Source organism: Boleophthalmus pectinirostris, unplaced genomic scaffold (genome assembly GCF_026225935.1).
Source record: "Boleophthalmus pectinirostris isolate CB_2022bp ecotype Guang Dong unplaced genomic scaffold, ASM2622593v1 HiC_scaffold_7, whole genome shotgun sequence".
In the NCBI taxonomy this organism is placed as follows: Eukaryota; Metazoa; Chordata; class Actinopteri; order Gobiiformes; family Gobiidae; genus Boleophthalmus; species Boleophthalmus pectinirostris.
The window spans coordinates 15747051-15767832 of NW_026571473.1; the positions used below are offsets into that span (position 1 = coordinate 15747051).

General features: G+C 37.7%; 3 protein-coding genes across 3 annotated transcripts; 1 reads left to right on the plus strand and 2 right to left on the minus strand.

Moving 5' to 3' along the window:
- Positions 1-801: 801 nt before the first annotated feature.
- Positions 802-5982, minus strand: tmem44 (transmembrane protein 44). Its single transcript, XM_020924852.2, has 10 exons — positions 5727-5982; positions 5525-5651; positions 5362-5452; positions 5080-5231; positions 4455-4541; positions 4190-4360; positions 3183-3320; positions 3041-3106; positions 2838-2960; positions 802-947 (listed from the first exon to the last, which is right to left on the minus strand). The coding sequence occupies exons 1-10, from the start codon at positions 5852-5854 to the stop codon at positions 855-857; spliced, it is 1176 nt and encodes a 391-aa protein (XP_020780511.1). The 5' UTR covers positions 5855-5982; the 3' UTR covers positions 802-854.
- Positions 5983-6210: 228 nt separating this feature from the next.
- Positions 6211-9883, minus strand: lsg1 (large 60S subunit nuclear export GTPase 1). Its single transcript, XM_020924815.2, has 14 exons — positions 9529-9883; positions 9245-9371; positions 9047-9167; positions 8886-8972; positions 8697-8783; positions 8465-8525; positions 8188-8364; positions 7789-8103; positions 7609-7710; positions 7397-7540; positions 7189-7312; positions 7039-7118; positions 6752-6925; positions 6211-6684 (listed from the first exon to the last, which is right to left on the minus strand). The coding sequence occupies exons 1-14, from the start codon at positions 9625-9627 to the stop codon at positions 6505-6507; spliced, it is 1878 nt and encodes a 625-aa protein (XP_020780474.1). The 5' UTR covers positions 9628-9883; the 3' UTR covers positions 6211-6504.
- Positions 9884-10647: 764 nt separating this feature from the next.
- On the plus strand, positions 10648-12501 carry fam43a (family with sequence similarity 43 member A). The gene is given in 3 exon segments (XM_055165310.1): positions 10648-10693; positions 10805-11279; positions 11281-12501. Coding segments are annotated over 2 exon segments (1029 nt in total). The 5' UTR covers positions 10648-10693; positions 10805-10838; the 3' UTR covers positions 11869-12501.
- The last annotated feature ends 8281 nt before the right edge of the window (positions 12502-20782 follow it).

Consider the following 20782-nt stretch of genomic DNA (forward strand, 5'->3'; position numbering starts at 1 on the left):
TCAGTCCATCCTGCAGCTTCACATGTCCTAATCTCGCTGTTCTTCTCCTCTGCAAACACCACCAGCACCAGACAACACAAGTGGGCTTTCTTTGTCTGGTCTCAGAAGGGACACAGATGAGAGAGGCCCCCAGACACTAAAGCCATGCCCGGTCAGCATTTATTCTTTATAACCTACAGCATTAAAAAGGGAAAGTATATACTTTTTCTCTAAATTAGAAGTAAAGGAAAGATTTGTCAAAGGTCTATGATGTGTGTTAAAATGTTTGACTGAGCTTGGAACTGGCTCAGTATATGATTGAGTGGACATCTTATAAATAAGTTCTAAATAAAATTAAACATTAGGTCAGGGTGGCAGATATCCAGTCTGTGCTTTGACTGCCACGCTGTCACTCTTCTTCTCACTCTAGACAGTATTGTGTAAGTGTATTTTTCTTTGCTGATACTACTTTGCTGGTTCTTATATTATGTGGCCTGTATTGGTAATAAGAAGGAACTAAGGTGTGGTGTGCGCTTTATCCTCTGGCTATAGTCTGTTTATTGTTCAATTATCAGGCTCTTGGAAGTCCCCAAGGTTATGTACCGGTGTGTGTGGCTATGGCATTTTGGTGCCCAGGCCTAAGGTCTAAAAGATAGCAATAGTCGTCTTATCAGCTCCAGCTCTTTTCCCAGTCCAGCCCTGATAACCTGAGAAGTATGAAAATGCAGGATGTGACCCAGGAACCCAAAAAGATAGCAATACAATATTCTTTTATTACCTGAGGAATTTTTATACAATTAAACGACTCAACGATCCCAGATGTACATTTTTATCAACTCTTTTTATTTACTTAGTGATTTGTTGTCTGCCTAATGTTAGTTTGTTAAAGAGATGCTTTGCCACTCGTCAACCTTGAGTTTTACTGCTGCTGGTTTACACCATTGGATATTTGCCTCTTCAAAATCCCACTGGAAAATACAGAGAATACAAATTACAAAACAGTCAAAAATAGCTTGATGTTTTCAAAATTACCTCCCTATATCAATCTAATAATTTGACCAAAGTTACTTGGTAAAATTATTTGGTTGAGTTAATAATCAATCCTGTATTTACGTTAAAAATGACATAATCAACAGCAAAAACCTCTAGGCAAAGGGAAATACAGCCCTGCCTGGTCTATATTATTTATTTTCTTTCCACATACAAAATGATATGATAATGAAAATGTGAGACTTTAGTATAATAACACTGTTCTGATGATTCATGTTGACTCAAATCATTAGATGAGTTTGAAAGTGCTGAGATACATTTAGTGGCAAACTCCTAAGCCTCTGGCCAACAGGCAAAGCACAGGAGAGAATAAACATGTCCTAAAATAGCAGGGGTAGCTACAGTTTTCTATAGACAGGGCCTCCATTTTACAAACTTCCTAAGCAGACAGACCCAACCCTCTGCAAGTCTTTAATCAAAAATCTTTTACAACAGAACAATTGGGGCGCATGGCAAATCTCAAACAATTCCTTCCCTGTTCTGCGTCTGGGCACTCTCCAACTTTACCTCTGAGGACAATTACAAGTCAGTGTTAGTTCAGCTTTTACATTTTGTTCTCCTCCAGTCCTCCATCACAATTTTAACTATAGACAAAGTAAGAAGAAAGTGCCACTTTAACTCCCCATTAAGTTAAATTTCTGCTTCTGGTTAAACATTAGACTGTTAGTTTTGGTTAACATTAAATGGTGATGATTACGATGAAATCGTTCTTGTTTATGGCTATATATCATTACTGGAAGCTTTTTTTTCCCAATGAGACAAAATTAATTTGAAAATTGAGACTGACAAACTGAGAAAACAAATCTTAATTAGAACCTTTCATTGTTTGCTTATTTTCCCTAAAATTGTCACTAACATGCTGACTGGTCTATAGACGAAAGGTCGTCTTATTTACTTCCTTTAGAAACATGTGATAAGCACAGAGTCTTAGCACAAAGACCTATTCAAAACAGCATGCACTTCTTCCTAATGGCAGCTTCTCTTTCTGTTCTTATAGCAGGTCTTTAACATTACACATCTGCCCTGTATTTAAGTTTGTTAGTAAATCACTGTTGATTGAATTAGACTTTGTGGGCATAAAATGTCTTACATAATATAAAAGATATGAAATAATTAGATCAAGTGTTAAATGTTATAAAATGTAATATCAGTTATAAAATGAAGAATAATTCTCTTTTAACATTTTTTCCCCCCAGAAAAAACATGTACTTACTTACTTACATACTTACTTACACCCCCTAGTGGAACGTGAACAATTACCACAACCAGTGGAATCAAATAAAACCATGAGAGCAAGCGCTGTCTCTATCCCAGGCTTACATAATGAGGACTATACATTTCTGCAGAAGAACATGGAAATATTCTACCATTTTTGGATACAATGCTTTGCTACTTATCTTTTTATTACATTAAACATTTGAATTTTAAATGTACCTTAGGATGTGTTCACACTTGGGTTAACCCTGATGTACACTTTTGGTTGTGTTACAGTCTTTGGTTTGTTACAGTTTGTTTGCACAGTGTTACAGTTTGGGTTGTTCCTGGTTAGTCCTGGTTAGTTAGACAAAGGTTACTGATCCACAAGGGAAATCATTGGATTTAGTTCCAGGCTAGTCTCAATTTTTGTGTAATGAATGTGTGAACGCACGTGTGAATCAGTCTAGAGAAATGTCTTTGAGTGAATGAAACATGCATACACCATCTTGGATTTTTCAGTAAAACAGTAAATAAGACTAATGCAAATAAGACTACTGTGTCATTTTAAGATATATATAAAAACTAAAAACTACAATATAGGACATGCCCACCTCTAGGTCTGAGCTGATAACAGAGGAGTCAAATGATGTGTCAGATGAACAGAAACACTTTTCATCTTTGTTTTGGATTCCCTCCTTTTTCACTGTTCTGGACAAGTGTAACTGAATAGGGCTCTGTTGACAAAAAGCATCACTAAGCAACAAGTGGAATATTTGCATTATCAAACTATTACATAACAGTGGCTGATGCTTACTTTCCTATCAGATGGACAGTTCACATGCAAGTAACAGTCTGTTCCAGTCAACTTCTCAGCATTTTTCTTTGAAAATATGAAGTTAAAAAGGTCAACAATGTATCAAACTCTGTAAAAGGGAGTGGAGCAGAAATCATATTACTTTAATCTGTGGAATTGAGTGAATTCTCTCTTCATTGGGCTTCTCTTTAACAGCAATGGTTGACTTTCCCAGAAGACTAACTGTGTCTGGAGAGAACACCACAGGATTTTGTTTTTTGCACAAATGAATAAATATCATCTGGAAAAGTAGGTTAAAGTTCAACCTGGTTTAAGTGGCCAAAGCTACTCATTTGCATAGTTTTATCTCACTCTCACAATTTGTTCTAGGACTGACCGTTATTTTTATGAGAACATTATCAACATTTTCCTTTTCCTGCAACTAGGGGCCTGAGTTTGGGAGTACTACAATCTCAATATTGGGAAACTGAAGATCCCTAGTGAGCTATAAATGGCCTTGGTGAAAAGTAGGCCTGCCACATTAATTACTGTATCGACTTCATTCACTATTTGCATTGGGTTGTTTTTAAACTCCACACACCTTCACTAGAATCATTTGAATAATTGCAGCCCTGGAATTTCCCATCTCTACTGAACAAAAGGCAAAAGGTATCTGTTAATGTTTCATGACATCACAGGGTGGAACAAAGCATTTTGAGCTCTGGAGATGTGCATAGTAATAAAGGGTTACAGAAACATGTGAATGGAACAAAACACAATTCACACAAGTATGTTTTTGATGAAATACAAAATGGTATCATGGCTTAAAGCTCACAAGAATCTGTTTGGGTAATATAGTAGATTAATTGCATTTTTTGTAGTATTATTATGTGTAGTATTAAATTTGAGCTGTAGAAGGTCATAAAGTAAGTACTATGACTAATTTTCCACACTAACTAGTGTTTCATTGTGCTATTTATTTATTGCAGCTCCTGTTTTCAAACATATTAGACATTCAGAAAAGATTTCACAGGCATTCTCTTGCTTTAATAGGATTGGTTAAACATGGTTTAACCTCATATCAATTTTTATGATTGTATAGCAACATCTAGTGGCCACTGTGAAAATGCTGCACCAAGATGTTCTAAGTTAAATTATCAGAAAGGATACAAGAAGGTCCATGATGGCACACAAAACACCTGACAGCAACCATGGTAATGTCCTGCAGATAAATGCATTGCTGGTGTCATAAAGGAGTAAGGCAGTGGCATAGCATGTACCAGCCAGGCAGCACAGCACAGCTGATAGCAGCTGAGCTCTTGTCATCAGTCGCTTTGTGCACTAGTAAAGAAAGAGAAAGTCCAGTGAGGCGCAAACATGTATTAAATGCTTGATCCAATTACTTGAATAAAAATAAAGGTTGTCTTTATCTTACTGTTCTGTAGAGTGCAGGAAATCTAGATGTGTATGCTATTACCAAAGATAGGATTCCAAGGACATATCCAACTATATCAGAGTTGTCCTATTTAAACAGATGGTAAAGGGTCAGTCCATAAAAATCATGATGGCATCTATGCAATAATATGAGTTAATAATCAACAATGCACTCAAAGCTAGCAATGGTTTATCTGACTTTTTCTTTAGGTCATTGATCAAAGCCCAGAGATTTCATCTATTCAAAACAATAATGATTACTTATTATAGTAACATTAAGGGTCCATATTAAGCTATTTTCTGATCTATGTTATAATGCCGTTTCCTCATCAAAAAAAATATCTGGAAAACGTCTGCATATTTGGGCTGACACAACTCCAGCTATGTTTGTGATGTTCTAGCATGGCTAAAAGCTCACAAGGGTCAATTTTGCATAATATATAGGACCTTTATCACAAACTTTCACTGGTGAATCAGACATTAGCTTGTGGAAGTGTAGAAGTGTTAATGTTCTACGTGAGAAGATTGCAATAACTGTATTTATTAGGCCTACATAATTTTTCAACTAAATCTAATAGTGTAGCCTATGAGATGTTTTTTTTTTAATTTATTGCTTTAGCACTTACTTCCATTATGATCTGTAAAAGTCTCCTCTGTCGAAGAGTGTTGTCTATTTCATTATTACTCAGTCCAACTTTGAAAAATCCTCCAGTGATCATAAACAAAACACAGATCCCAAAGAGATGCTGTCTTCTTCGTCTCGCTCTCATCCTCCGTCCTGGAACAATGTTTTTTCGTATGGGTATCTAGATAGTGGTTATCTTTTCCTTAAATAATAGCTTTCTTTTGCTTTTCATAAGGGCTATGCATTTTTTGTCAAACAGGTGGAAGCGATGGCATTTTCCTACCTGCTTTTGAGTTCCTACACAAACATATTGGTATGCACAGAGTGACAAAAGACACCGCATCTATTATAGCAGAAAAAGCCGCCAAAATAACCTACAAACAAAACAAAGTGTATAAATGTGGTCAATGTTTGCAGTTAATCGCTAAATATTCTGATGACTTTACCTGAACATGGAGCTGCCTGGATAGAATGGCTCCAATTGTGCTACAACTGTTCCCCAGGAGGCAATAAAGGGACGTCGTGGCTTCTCTCCCACTTTCCGCTTGATATCTGCATCTCTCATAGCCTAACCTTCATGAATAAATCTAACATTTATAGGCAAAATATTTATGAAAACATTAAATTGATGAATCTTAGCCCACTTACGCAGCGTGTGCCAGCAGAAGCAGCAACCCCGAAATGGTGCCAAGAGATATAACGCCACAGAGTTTGCCTCCTATTTCCTCGGTGAAACAGGTGATGGAATCTTCCCAAAAAGTTGATAATGAATGCATGTCAAAAACTCTAAAGGATCATTCTTCACTACAAGGCCAGATGTGCGGAAAAATTCGGTGGATGAGAGCAAAGAAGTCGCGATGGCAAAGGCATGGAGGGAGGAGCTCACTCACCTGCTCTAGCGTCTCTAGCCTATGTAAACGAAGCATTGCAATCTGATGGGAACACCAGATATTAAAATAGGATTAGCTTTGATGGAATTTGAATGATAAATTACTCATTTGGTTGCTGATCATCTGTATATAAAGTAGGCCTGTACATTTTTGAAACAGTTACACAAGTTTAATGTAGTTACGTGTACAATGAGAAAATTACAAATATGCATTAAGTCTATATAAAAATAAGAGCCATGATGTTACTTTTTGTTTTATTTTTATTCATCTTTCGCTGCTACAAACTGTTGTGATGATTGAATGGATACAAAATATCATGATGTCAACACATCTTATCAGTTTAGAGGCAATCGACAATATACAAAAAAACACAAAACTTTAAAATTGTATTCTGCATTGTTTTTTGTTATTAACTGTACTAGCATGTCATCATTTGTGCATAATATGGTATGCACGCAAGATAGCTCTTATCTTTCCATCAGGAGCTTGTTTTTAAGAACTTTGTAAATTTACTAAATTTAAATTTAGTATTTAGTTTAAGCATCCAGATGCTTGGTGATCCTCCGTACTTTCTCCTTTTTATTTCTGTTCCCGTGTTTCTTCCATGGCTTTCCTGCCATTGCATCTGGTTCCATCTGCCCAGGTCCAACAGGACCACTTCCTGGTTTGTAGCCCATAATAGACTGAACTCCCTTAGATAAGGCTCGTACATTTTCCTGAATAATGCAAATGTAACATATTATGAGGCTCAATACAAAGAAATAATACGTGAATGCAACTTACCTGGTGGAAAAAGTTCTTGTCCACTGTGTTTTCAATCCTTCGAATTTTTGGATTATTGTTTTTAGCGGAGGAATGGTTGCTTTGGTCTGGATCTCTTTTCTGAAAGTGGCTGTGCTGTGGCTGAAAATCCTGAGGATTTACACTTGGTGGCGGATGGCAGTATAAGAGTTTACCCTGATTAATTGAAATGTACAAAGGACACAAATGCCAAATAAAAATAGATATTAATGTCATATTTCAATCTGTAAATATTATCGGCCTGTTTTTTAGAAAAGAAATACACATACATTTACATAATCTTTAAGGATGTAGCGTGCTGATCTTGGCTGATCAGGTTGGCCATGTGAAGTCATAAAGCCCCTCATGTCTGAAATAAATATAGCTCAAATTAATATGAACCTTTCTGATTCCTGTAAAAGGTATGTTCAAAGTCTTACACCCATAAGCTGTGAGCAGTTCCTCAGAGGTGGGTGGTCTGTCAGGGTCTTCATCTTCTCGAGGTTGGATGATGTTAATACCGTATGTTCCTTCTAATACATGCCGTGGGATTGTCTGACATACGTTTAACAAGCTCAGGACAAACCCTTAAATATTATCTACACCATTAATAACCTTACGATTAACTTGTAATGCAACAAAGGATATCTGGGAAACTGCAGGGACATGGTCCCTCATTTGGTCAATGGGCAAAATCCCAGAGCAGATCATCTCTGCTTTGGTGGAAACAAATGAAGGCATGACTAGACCAGGGCAGTCACACAGGCAGAGGCCTGGTTCCACATACAGTGTCTGAAACAGCATGCAATAATATGTGAGAAAAATACCACATATGAGATTTAGATTTAAATAATTCATACCTGAAAGTGCTTAGTGTGACCAGGAGTAGCTGAAACAGAAACCTTTTTGTTTCTTAGTATAGTATTTATAGTAGAGCTCTTTCCTACATTGGGATACCCAACCTGTTACAAAACCAAATTATCACAAAAAAGAAAGTTGCTTTAATGTCAGTGTGTACAGTATTATTTATATCCACATACCAGTCCCACAGTTAGTTGTCCTTCTTTACAACGTTGTCCACTGTGAACAGACTTGAACACAGCCAAAAGCTCATCTTTATGCAGCAGTCGGCTCGAATTATGGAGGGAAGATTCATTTAAAGAAATAAAAGCTCCTTCTTCATCCTCCCCCTCATCCTCTGAGCAGGTCTGCCAGTCCTCTTCATTTACAGTTACATTGTTCTCCTCTTCCCCTTCTGCGCTGGACACTTCGGCCTCTTTATCATTTTCTCTGACTTCTTGCGTTTCCTCTTCTTCATCACTTTCTTCTTGATCTGCATCCTCAGTTTCTATTCCCTGTGAAATGACAACGATTTTCTGTATTTTTTTTTTTTTCAAGTAATTTGTTATTATCACTATTAACTGACATAACCCACTTACCTTTTCCTCAGCATCTAACCGGTTGCTTTCAGCCAGCGCAGACCAGAACACTGCCTTCAATCCTTCTCGTTCAAAATACCGAGCCCAGACTTTCCTCTGCTTCCTGGTCAGCAGATCTGCTTTGTTGATCAAAAGCATGTTCACCTTATCTTTTGAGACCTCCTTTACATATGACTCCTGAGCATAAACAATGTAGGTTAGGTATGATTTTCAGGAATACCAGACCAAAGCTCCACTAACATCAATGCTGGATTAAAATGATTAATATATTACTTACAAGATCAGGACATCTAAACAGCAACGGGTTCCTGGCATCCACTATTTGAACTATGACATCACTAGAGAAGAGAAATATACAGTTAATTTAACAAACACTGTTATATGGCATTTCTTAGGCTTGTTATATTGCATTTAGGTTCACCGTTGAAACAGTCAAAGACAAGAAAATCTGTGGAGAAAGTTTCAAAATGGTTGTATATCTTGTCTTGACGAATACACTGTTTGCTTACCTCCTTTCTATAACCCTCCACAGCTGTCGCCAAAACTCCAAGTTCCTCTCAAAAGGGGTGAGGATTAACTTCTGCTCCTCTTCCAATCTTCAAATTAAAATTACTTAAAATGTATTACAATTTTAATGAAAAAAAAAAAAAAGATACTGTAAAAGTTATTACTGAAATAGTAGACAATACAATACATACTGGGCAAGTTCTCGTCTCCATTCCAAAAAACTGTCCTTCTCTGCAGTCTGAAGAGCTTCTGGACTAGTACTTTCATCCCAGTGGGGTCTGAAATAAAACAGAATAACTCACAACTTACTGTGTCACTGAATTGTAGTACATCATTGTTTTATCATGTTAACCTGCGAGGGATTCTGAGGAAATGTTTATGTTCTTCCTGTAACTTTTTCAGCCTGTTTTTCTCCTCTAAAGTCAATAAGCCTGCTCTTGCCTCTGCTGGTACAAACTTGATATTAAGTTTCTCTGTAAGAAAGATGAAACAAACACAGTTGGAAAACGTACGAATCCAAGTTTAGAAATGTAGGTAGCCCATCTCTTACCAGCCACAAACTCTGTTCCTGCAAGTTCTGCAGTGGCCAAGAAATCATCCATAGAGCTCTGCTCTGTCACCGACTGCAGGTTCAGCCTCCCCCAGTCATAGCCGTCATTGAGTTCACTCGTGTGAAGCTGAAAAACAACGTCAGTGTGTTTATAACATCAATAGTACTGCTAACTGCGTCCTTGGCAATGAATTAATCATGTCGAGGCAACTTGTAGGTAATGGCTCTGCTAGAGAGATGGGATTGTAAATCGTGTAGGGTAGCTAAAGAGTTGAACGACTCACCCATGATGAGTCTCCTCTTTTGTTTCCCCTGGCAGACTGAAGCCTCTCTTTTATCAGCGCCCTGCCGAGTCCACCGCCTGCTGCTTTCTTTTTCCCCATTAAAATATCCTCTTGACCCAGTAAAACAGAGAAATTGATACGCAGGACAAACCCACATGTGTGTACTGTTGTTGACGTGAAAAAACCGGAAATGGAAGAGACTACTGGAGTTCTAGTTCGGGGCCATTACCTAAAATTAAGAATGAAAAATATATTAGATCAGCATCGTATGAAGCAATTCACGCCAGAAAACACATTTTCACAGTTTAATTCATAGAAAACATCCCACTCGGATTAACTGTTTGCAAAAAAACGTAGGGACGTGTTGTCTGCTGTGGCTGTGGTACAGTCGCATTGTCCAGCTCTCAATTATGCCCCAGTGAAACTACAACAGTTGAATTGGTTCCTGAACTCAATCAACGTACAAATCAGACTCCAATCAAACCTACCTTTTAAAAGTGTTATATTCTTACCAAACACTGGTTATATGTTACAAATTAAGGACTTCATCGATTAGATTACTGTACTTTTTCTTTTGGCCTCTAGATGGCAGGCAAGATTAAGGTATAGAGCGAGGCGCAACCACACGTCGCTTTACGTCCCTTGTGGAGTAATTCATGTTGTACAAGCAGAAGACACTTAAAGCAGACAGACATTCGTTCCAATAACTGCACGCTCATACCAGAAACATCATCAGGCCAGCGGAGGTTGCCTTACAAACTTGACCAAACCTAATACCCTACTGTAGCCTCCTGGTGAACTTATTTTTCAACTGAGCAATTAATAATAACATTATATATAACACAAATAATAACATTATTATTATTATTATTATTATTATTATTATTATTATATTATTATTATTATTATTATTATTATTATTATTATATTATTATTATTAATAATAATAATAATAATAATAATATAATAATAATAATAATATAATAATACTTTCTACCATCCGTACGATGTTGGACACGGTCATTTGGTAGATTCCTCTGCTCCACCCCTACAGTCCTTCCGATGGTTTGTTCCACTGTATAACTGGAGCTCCTCAGACGACCAGCCAATAGACTCAGCCATGAAACTGGAGGAGACATTCACGATGGAGAGTGGATAGACAGAAGTACGATGTCTCTGTGTGTAGTTGTCATTTAGAGTAGAGGAGAATTAATGACTTGACTAAACATTTCACACCTTTGGATCTAGTAACGACATCCTATTTTCTCTCTCTCAGTTGACGTTTCTGTTGAGTTGGAAACACGTCTAAAATGCTGCCTTGGAAGAAGAATAAGTTTGACCTGATAGAGGAAGACAAGCAGTCCAAGCAAAAGGGCTATGCGGTGAGTCTCAACTACTCTGCGCTTACCTCTTTTGCCAAGTCGTGCCCTGAGAGCGCGTTCAACAGGGTGGGAAGCATGTTTAAGTCGAAAAGGAAAAAGGTGAAGATCACCAGCGAGGACCCAACATACACTGTGCTTTACCTGGGAAACGCCACTACCATTCAGTCCAAAGGAGACGGCTGCACGGACGTGGCCGTGAGCAAAATCTGGGCCAAGAGTGAGATGGGAAAGAACGGCACCAAAATGAGACTGACCATAAGCTCGCAGGGCATCCGCATGGTACATGTGGACGATAAGGCTCGCAGACCAGGACACTTGTACTTACTACACCGGATTACGTACTGCGTGGCGGACCCCAGACTGCCTAAGAATATTTGCATGGATTTATAGACACGAGATGAAGCACAAGGCAGTGATGCTGCGCTGCCACGCGGTGCTTGTGTCCAAACCAGAGAAGGCTAAAGCCATGGCACTGCTGCTGTACCAGACCTCCGCGACGGCTCTGGCAGAGTTTAAAAGACTAAAGCGGAGGGATGATGCTCGGCACCAGCAGCAGCAGCTGATCGGGGAGCAGACCATCCCACTGGTGCCTCTCAGAAAGCTACTAAACGGACAGTGTTATTACAAACCACCGGTGGAGCGCAGCCGCAGCGCCCCCAAGTTGGGTTCTATCACAGAGGATTTGGTTGGAGAAGAGGAGGAGGAGAAGTCAATGCACTTTGAATGTGAGGACATTTTGGACAATGACTGTAATGGCAAACAAGAGTTGACTCAGATTATCAATGACTTGGGGGAAATGAGCATAGGGAACGATGTACAGTCTCTGAAGGCGGACCTCAGGGTGACCCGACTACTGTCCGGGGAGAGTACAGGCAGTGAATCCTCTATAGAAAGCAACCAAGAGCCCCCTCACCTCTCAAATGGTTATGAAGAACCTAAGGTCCAGGAAGTCGCCTAATAAACCTGGGGTATTTTTAACACGCGCGCACTGGCACGTTATCTTTGTTGAGCCAAGTTGTTTCCACGAGAAATAACTCCCTTTGTTAACCATGTTTTGAGTGTTTGTCTCGTTTGTGCCTCTGAAGTAAAGTAGAATCTACCACACGCCATACGCAGCAGACACATATTGAGTTTTGGTTCAGAGTTGATGCACGTGCGTGTAGGACAGGCCAACAAAATCCCAGCGCGCATAAGGACGCACTAAATCCATCTCTTTTATTTAAGAGGATTTGGTGCAGCCTCTGGCTTGTTTACCAACTGTTCCCGCTTCAACATTTTCTTTTGGTTACCATGATCTGAAAACATTCCGTATTATGCACATTTTTGTTGTAGTTCTTAAAGGCATCCTTATTTTTAGGACGCTTTTGTTACAACCAGTTTATCTGTTGATTTTGCACTGTTGTGAAAGTATTCCTTTGGCCACATTGTTTGTCTGCTATGTTGTCTGAAACATAAGTGTCATATCTTTGCTGTGCAAAAGACCAATTATAAAAATGTAAAATATAAAAGATACATTTGTTATTTTTTAAAGAAGAGAAAATGTGGTTTGTTTTGTGAACCTCAGAAACAATAAAATACATTTTATGAAACTCTAAAAGGTGCTCTTTTTCTTGTGGATATCTTGTGGATAATAGTGCCAAACCTTCTTCTGAGATCTAAAAGGTGCCGTTTTGAAGAGTGACTAGACTCATTCATGCTAAAGGCTCCACAGATGGACAGCAGCATTGACTCAAACAACAGGAACATCAACTGTCCTTGTTTCATGCATAAAAACTATCCATACCACAGATCAACTGAAAATATGAATAAACTGATGCAATGGCTAAGGTCATCTTTAGCTCAGCATTCAGCATTATTTTATAAAACCACTTTAACTGGAAAACAGAATGTTTGCTCATCACATGTTAACAAAGTTAAATCTGACAAAATAAAGCAGCATAACTTTCTCAAGAATGCTGCAGAGACTTTAACAAGAGTAGTCTTAAGCACTTGTGACAATGGTCTTGGTGTTGATTTATAGCATGATATAAATCAACACCACCTTTTCAGTATATGAGGAGTGTTTCCCTGCACACAAGTAGGTCTGAATAAGACATGAGCACCGGGCAGCAACAGCAACCAGAGACGGGAGGGTATGGTTAGAATACATTTCACTCGCTCAGACTAATGCTTTGAGGTAAAAATAGCCCTCCCTGCATGGATTAATTCAAGAGGTTAAAGTAATTCAACCCATGGCTATGGGCCTATAAAAGGTATCCACTTAATATGAGTGTATGACTTCAGTTTATAATTCAGAATAGAAAGAGAAAAAGGTAGCCCACATGTTACTTCACTTCTCTGTATGCCCTGCCCTTGTATAATGACTTGACATCATAAGCATGTGATTAGTGGTCAGCCAAAGCTAGCCTATATATGCAACAGACTAGCTCATTATGGTCAACGCATTGCTTGGTGGAGATCTCTCCCCTATACTGACCTAGTTTTCTATTCAACTCCATTTGTGGTAATATTGTCTCTGTTAACTATATTTGAACCAGCTATAGTCTCTCACACAATGAAATTATTTGATTGTCTAAAGCATGTTTTACATACCTTTGGAGGAGATAAGAGTTATCATAATAAGCAGGCTTGTTAAAATTCACCTTCAGTGCTTCTCTCCCCATGTTGTAAAATGGGGAGACATTTGTTTAACCTTGTGTCAAGAATGAGTCATGCAGAAATTAGAAAAACATTTAAAAGGTTTGGCTAACTGTCTGCTTTTACTTCTTATCTACAGTTATTCCTTTGATTATTAACATGTCACTGCAGCTTTGGGCCAGAGAAGGATCTTCAGAATAGAAATCATTAGGCACCGCACATCATACAAGTCACTGCAGTAACAGGGGAAATTCTGATTTGACTGTTAAAAATATTAAAGTTGACTACTACCTGCTTGTAAAACAAAACAATATCAGTGGAAAGTAGAGGTGTGCTAAAGTATCGAAATATTCTGATACAAAATTTTGTGATATATTTATCGTGGGATGCTGTATCGATATATCACTGTGTATATTTTGGTATATTTTACTAAATTTTTGTGACAGTGCTTTGGTCAGAGAAAGGAAACTGAACTTGACATTTTCACTATTTTAATGGTTACAATTGGTTTATTTCTATGCACAGGTAGTGGTTCAACAAAGACATACTGTTGTTAAGTGTATTTGGTTCTTAAAAATAGTAATAAATATACAGGTTTCAAAATATCGATTATCTCATGTATTGCCGTATCATGATAATATCGTATTGTGAGCCATGTAAGTATTGTATCGAATCGTGACGCACCCTGCCGATTCCTAGCCCTAGTGAAAAGCCTTTTTGGATAGTCACTAGTAACCTACATTGTTTCAAAAGAAGTCTATTTTCTTGTTGATTCACATTAGACAACTCATGCATTCTTTAACAAATGTTTGTCTGTGTTTATAGAGAGCACCAGTTTTCTAATGATCCTCTTGTCAACCCTTTTTGAATAGCTGCATTATTGACTGTGCTACTAAATCTCTTTGTCCATAATGCATGAGGGAACACCAGACAAGTTGAACTAGCCTTGGATCTGATTACACCACTGGAGATGTTAAATCAGGGCGTGAAGCATCTCTCCCTTGAAAACATATAGTGACACAGGTGACTCCACAAATAGCCCCAGCATGCTCTTACAGGCCCTGGATCACTGGAGACTGTGCTTAGGCTGCGTTTGGACAGGTGGAGGAGGCATACAACATCCTACTTATAACATACGGGTGTGTTATTAAGCAAGTCTCCAATCATAGAAAATACGAGGTAGCATACATTTATAAACTGTTATTATACCCTAAGAGTATAGACCATCAAGTGTAAGGAAGGTGGTAGCAGCCCAAAGGAAAAAAGGTTGAAATTAAGTTGAGTCGTGTCTGAAAGATGACAATGCATCTGGTGGGACAAAAAACTGTAGACTTGTTAAGTGCGATGTCACTTCTCCGTCTAAGGCAGGCAGGGTGGTTACTACATGTTTGCTGCAGTAATGTGTTAGTTTCTGTTGCCATGAACAGGCCTAAAATGTTATGTTTTATTTTAAGTCTGCGTATAAAGTTTAAGCTGAGATAAGGCTAGTAAGTGACCAAAAAACATTTCCCTAAATTTTTTTCACACCTGCATCCTGCTTCTAAACTTGACCAAACCCTAACCTTATTTCCGTAACCATAACCTCTTTCTGAACTTTAAAAAAATCAACATTCTAGTATTAACCAGGCAGTATTATATCAAAAAAGAAAAAAAGCCCAAACAAAACATAACCTTAACCATGAGAAAAGAGGCCGTTAGATTACTATATAAAAGGAATACAAATTCTGCTAGTCCATTTCCTTAATGATCAACCATTACCAAACTTAAAAAATAACTGAAAACACAAATCATCTTGACACGAACTAGACAGCACTGTGGCATATAGTAATAATAAAGAAATACAGTATATAGCTAGAAATCAACCAAATGGATACTCTACACAGGGCTGCACTCTGTCAGTGGTTAGAGCTTTTTCTCTAAGATTTTACATGTCAATAGAAGATAATAAAAAACTAATACTGTGAAGAAAAGAAAACTGGTCACCCCAGCAACACCATCCAGCTATTTGCATACGATGTATAGAAAAGTAGATCACGAATTCCCTTCTATTTGATGATGACCTAAATAACTTTTTTGGTGGTGGTGGGGTCTGTCATTTGATTGTCTCCATGGAGATGTTATGTTATTGTTACCTGGTCCCCGAAGGGTTGACCAGGTTTTGTGTTCACCCTGTGTGTGTGTGTGTCTGTCCACCCACGATAATTCTGCCATTTATGGACTGATTGTCACCAAATTTGGTACGTGGATCAAGCCCCCATGCTCGATGCTGCAAAAAAAGTTTGGTGACAATCCAAGGTCATTTGAGGTCACACGGGTCAATTGAATCTGCAATTTCCGAACCATCTGTGGGCTAAAATATTCACCCAATCATCACGAGTTGGCACACACATAACCAGGGTACACTGGATGTTACAGGTTGAAACTGGTCAAGGTCACTTGAAGGTCAAGGTAACCAAGGTCAAATATGTGTTTTTGGTCATAACTCCGTGAAGGATCAAGCTAGGGAGTAGTCTCAAAATCTCAGAGAAATTATTATCTATTTATAATTCTATGCATTTGTATTGTAAAATATTAATAGTTTTCGAGATAATCACTAATTATAACAGTTCCTTTCTCTTTCAGTGTCTGCCTTTAAAATTCTAATTGGAACAAAAATAATTTCAATTTCTTCTTTTTGTGGTGATACACAACACAATGATCTTCAGTCACAGAACTAACATATATGGAACTCATGAAAAATTACATTTTGGTTACACATTAGTAACACAGACATTCTCATGTGTGACCAATATCACACAAATGTTCATGGGCACTGTACAGCTAGACACATTGCATTGTGGATATAACGATCATGTAATATGGGCTGGGCTCCTCATAAGATGCTTCTGTGGTGATGAACTGCCCCCACCAATGCCTCATGGGGGACCAGGTTGCTGTCTCTGATTGTGCTTGTTTTGCCTAGAATGTTCCATAGCTTGACATTAAACGTAACATCAGTGTAATTACAGATGTGTGTGTGTTTAAGCAGTAAAAATACTTAAAAACATGCTGTAACTTGGCCTAGTGGTGTCACCTATTTGTCTCCATTGATAAAGACAAGTTTAATGCCATACTGTGGAACATTCTAGGCAAAACAATAGCATAACACCTCCATGGAGACAATCAGATCAGATCCACCACCACCACCAGAAAAGCTACTTAGTTCATCTACACATATAAGGGAGTTCAGGCCTGGGTGCATTCCAAATTGAGGGTGCATCAGTGTTTCAAAGGGGTGCAAAGACAACATTTTACAACAATACAATTAAATGTAATTAATTAACGCACCAAAAATGAGGATGCAAACACGTTTGAATGAGCTTGAACTTCACCCTTTTGCACCCCTGTATATCCAGGCCTGTAGGCAAAGCATTAACATCCCCATGGACACAAACAGGTGGCACACACTCCACTCAATATGAAAAGTTAAACATTTCAACTTTACCAAACTCATAAATGACAGCAAGTGATGCCTCTCTCTTTCTCTGATACAGGTACAGTTGCATCACATTTCATCAGTGTCCTCATCACTTCACAGACAGACAGGTGTCCAGCCTCTTGTTTCTCCTGAGCACATCTCCCTATACGACTCCTTATACACACTCTATTCCATCTAATGAGCTGTGTGTCTGTGGACCGTGAGGCCTCGAAACTGGAGCTGTGACCGAGGCTCCATTCAAAACCAGCGCCGCTCTTGTTTTGCACTTGCACTGACACAAAAGCCCTGTCCCCGGAGAGCCATAGATTTCAGCACGGTTATATTGGTCTTTCCGTTTAAGGGGAGGAAATGTAATAATAACAGAAGGGAAGAGAATACAGTGGACACAGTGGCTGCCTTGACTGAATGCGCAAGTGGCCGGGCAGATTCGTGCTTGTATTTCCTTCTATGAATGGTCAAATAAGGTAACACAATTTTTTCAATTGCGATTTTTACAAGGAGACACTTCATATAGTAATTAATTCACTCTTCATCACATTTTGGTGGAATTGTTCAAAATTTGAACATATGTGAGTATATTGTGTCTTCTATACAAAATATTTTAAACGGTTACAAAAAGATCTACAACAAAGATACTGTGCAATCTTCGCAAACATGGCAGATATTTCTCAACCTGTATGACTGATATTGATAAAGACATTCACAATTCCAAGCATATTTTATTTTATTTCTGATCGATTGGCATAACATTGTTTAAAAATTGACAACAGCAACAACAACAACAGCAATCTGGATAGCATATTTCAGTGTTTCCCAAACTTATTTTTGGGGGACCTATATTTTAAAAGTCACAAACCTTCGCGACCCAAGTCAATAGACATTAGTCATAAATCACAAAATAAAGGTGGATTTGACCATTATTGAACATTAATGAGGATATTTTATTGTTGACTGAGTGATCGTGTCTCTCTGAACAATTAGTATTACTCAAGTTTTAAATAATGAAACCAGTTATTGAAAAAGCAATAAAAGGTATCCATAAGTCACCTATTTGGACATTAAATGTAGCCCATTTATTTTTCTTTTCAACATTCAATTGAAGGAGCAATATTGGAACAAAATAGTCAATAAAATAATTACAAAAGGATTAGAAATTGTACAAAACATATTTTAACATTTTGACATTTCTAATGAGATAGGTGGGCCTGTCTGCATTTTTGTAGCTTGTTCCAATCCGGGGTGCAGGAGGAGATTGTGACAGGACGACGTCAAAAAAATGTCTTGCAACCCACTTGAGGGTCACGACCCAGTCTTTGGAAAACAATGGTGCATTTTGTCAATATTGCCCACCCCTAACTTAAAGGTGCACTGTGTAACTTGTCCGATGGAGGTTTGTCACCTGCTTGTCTCCATGGAGACTTAGAATATTCCACAGTATGGCCAAAAAATTAAGAATCTCCATAAAGACTTGCAAGCCAAATTACAAGTTAGATTTGTGGATGAATGGATGTTTTTTTTTTTATAGCAATACATTTTTTTTTAGCAATACACACTATAGCCTACCTGTAGTTGAATAAAATCAAAACAGATGAGTTTAATAACAAACTCTGGACAATTTAAACCAAAGCATTAACATTTTCACAGAGACAAACAGGTTGCTTGTCAAATTTTGGTTGGCCAGAGGTTTTATCAGAAAGCATAGACATAGAAAAAAATATGGTTCTTATGATACTGTAAGACATTTTGCACACTCAGTTATCACACAAAGGTAAACAATTATATTTAACACATTTTGTCCATGTTCTTGAGAGTAAACAAAACCCATGATTGAAATATAATTAACCTAACCTGTTAGAATTTTACGTTGCTTGTGCATTACTTGAAATATTGGAGTGCCTCAAAGATTTACAGCTTTGAAAGTCATTGTCAGCAGCTGTAAAAATTCCTCAGTTGTGGTTGTTTCATGTAAACACCACTTTTTACTGCATATAGAGGCCATACATTTTGCAGTCAGTATTCAATTATACCTATGAGAAAATACCTGCTCATTACCTCACAAAACAAACTCACTGTCATGCTTATTTAAATACAGTTACTAGAATAAATTACAAGTTAGCAGACATTCATTCTATTGGTATCTGTCCTATTTAGGCCTTTTACTGAACTTAGTGCTGCCATCACAATGATTCTGCTCTCTATTCAAATCAATATGTTGTTGTGACTAGGCCTGGCACTGATCTATTGACTGTTACAGAGAAAAGAGCTCAGGTCTGTTACGCCTGTGAAGATCAGATCAATACACCGATCTGAAGCTAATCAATACATGACAGGTCACGTCACTCTTGAACTGTCACTGAATGATGTCATTGTGGATGTAGACTGTGTTCAAATGACATTGCAATATTTTAATTCACAATTTAACTGTAGAAATGTAACTGTTTAGACCAGGTTTATGGTTAATAACTGGGTGTATCCACATGAAACACAAAAAAATCATGCAATTTAATATGTTTTCTGTCCTGCTAATATGTAGCCCCAGTCCATAGTTTTTGATGTGTGTGGAATTTCTTTTTGGTTAAACAGTGAAGACAACTTACAGTAAATAGATGAATAGAATAAAGGGCTTACGGGCCTCGTATCATTTCAGCTCCACTATCTCTCACATTGTGTTAAGCTATATCTTTGATATAGCTTAACAAATATATAGCTATATCCATGCAACTTATATAGTAGCTTTTGAAAAGGTGATATTTAATAGTAATGTTATTGTATTACTTACACATTAATGAGCTAATAACTTACCAACACCTCAATGTTGGTTGTCATCATTTTCATGGTCCTGAAAATGCAATCATTTAGTCTTAATAAACTGCTGTCAAAAGCAATTTAATTTTCAAACCAAGTGTAGTTTCAGAACTAAATGATATCATCAAGTGGTAGTTTTCAAATTAACTGCTACCTTTTATCTTTAGTTCATCTAATTCTATAGCAATAAGCAATTGGCCCCACCGAGCCCCACCTGCTGTCTAATACAATATAGATTATGCTGCACTGTAAACATTCCAGGAGCAAAGCAATAACATGGAGATAAGCAGGTGGCGGAATCCATACTAGAAAAGTTACATGATATACTTTTAAAATATGAATAACAAAAATGTGTTTAGGCTTGTCAACAATCCCTATTGAACATAACAACAAAGATTCCCACCACACCTTTGCAGAGTAATCAGACCTGTCTTATCTGTCTGTATCATTGTTGTGAAAATGACACCTCACATGTACATGAAATACCTGCACATGCCCCATTGTGAACATCATAACTACACTGAACTGTGTGTAGTCAGTCAGAGCAGACACTTAGTCACCAGTTTCACTGTGATAACACACATAACATATCTTAGATATGTTTTCAGAGTTTCACCCACAAAATAATCTTCTGTTGCAACATGTCAGTATAATATGTGAGTGAGTGTTTGAGACTGTTTTATTGTGAATACTCTACTTGATCTGTACTTCATAGTTGAAGTTAATTGTATTTCAGTATCAATCTGCCCTATACATTCATTATAATCTTTTGGATGACTTAAGCCCTGGAATGGCCAATGTCTATGAAAAAGTAGCAGTTAAATTGAACACTACCACTTGATGACATCACAACTTGGAACAGAGCATTTTAAGCTTTGGAGATGTAGACAGATTAATAATAAATGGTTACTCAAACATGTGTGAATATAATGAAACACAACCCCAGGTATAT

What these genes read in the sequence shown, in the direction of transcription:
- tmem44 (XM_020924852.2), bottom strand. Translation starts at nt 5,854, where the DNA reads ATGCATTCATTATCAACTTTTTGGGAAGATTCCATCACCTGTTTCACC. An exon ending in GTGTAGGAACTCAAAAGCAG is followed by an intron (nt 5,232 to 5,361) that starts GTAGGAAAATGC and finishes ACATTGTTCCAG; the next exon opens with GACGGAGGATGAGAGCGAGA. An exon ending in TTATCAGCTCAGACCTAGAG is followed by an intron (nt 948 to 2,837) that starts GTGGGCATGTCC and finishes TGTATTTTCCAG; the next exon opens with TGGGATTTTGAAGAGGCAAA.
- lsg1 (XM_020924815.2), bottom strand. Translation starts at nt 9,627, where the DNA reads ATGGGGAAAAAGAAAGCAGCAGGCGGTGGACTCGGCAGGGCGCTGATA. An exon ending in GTCACACTAAGCACTTTCAG is followed by an intron (nt 7,541 to 7,608) that starts GTATGAATTATT and finishes ATGCTGTTTCAG; the next exon opens with ACACTGTATGTGGAACCAGG. An exon ending in ACAAGAACTTTTTCCACCAG is followed by an intron (nt 6,685 to 6,751) that starts GTAAGTTGCATT and finishes TGCATTATTCAG; the next exon opens with GAAAATGTACGAGCCTTATC.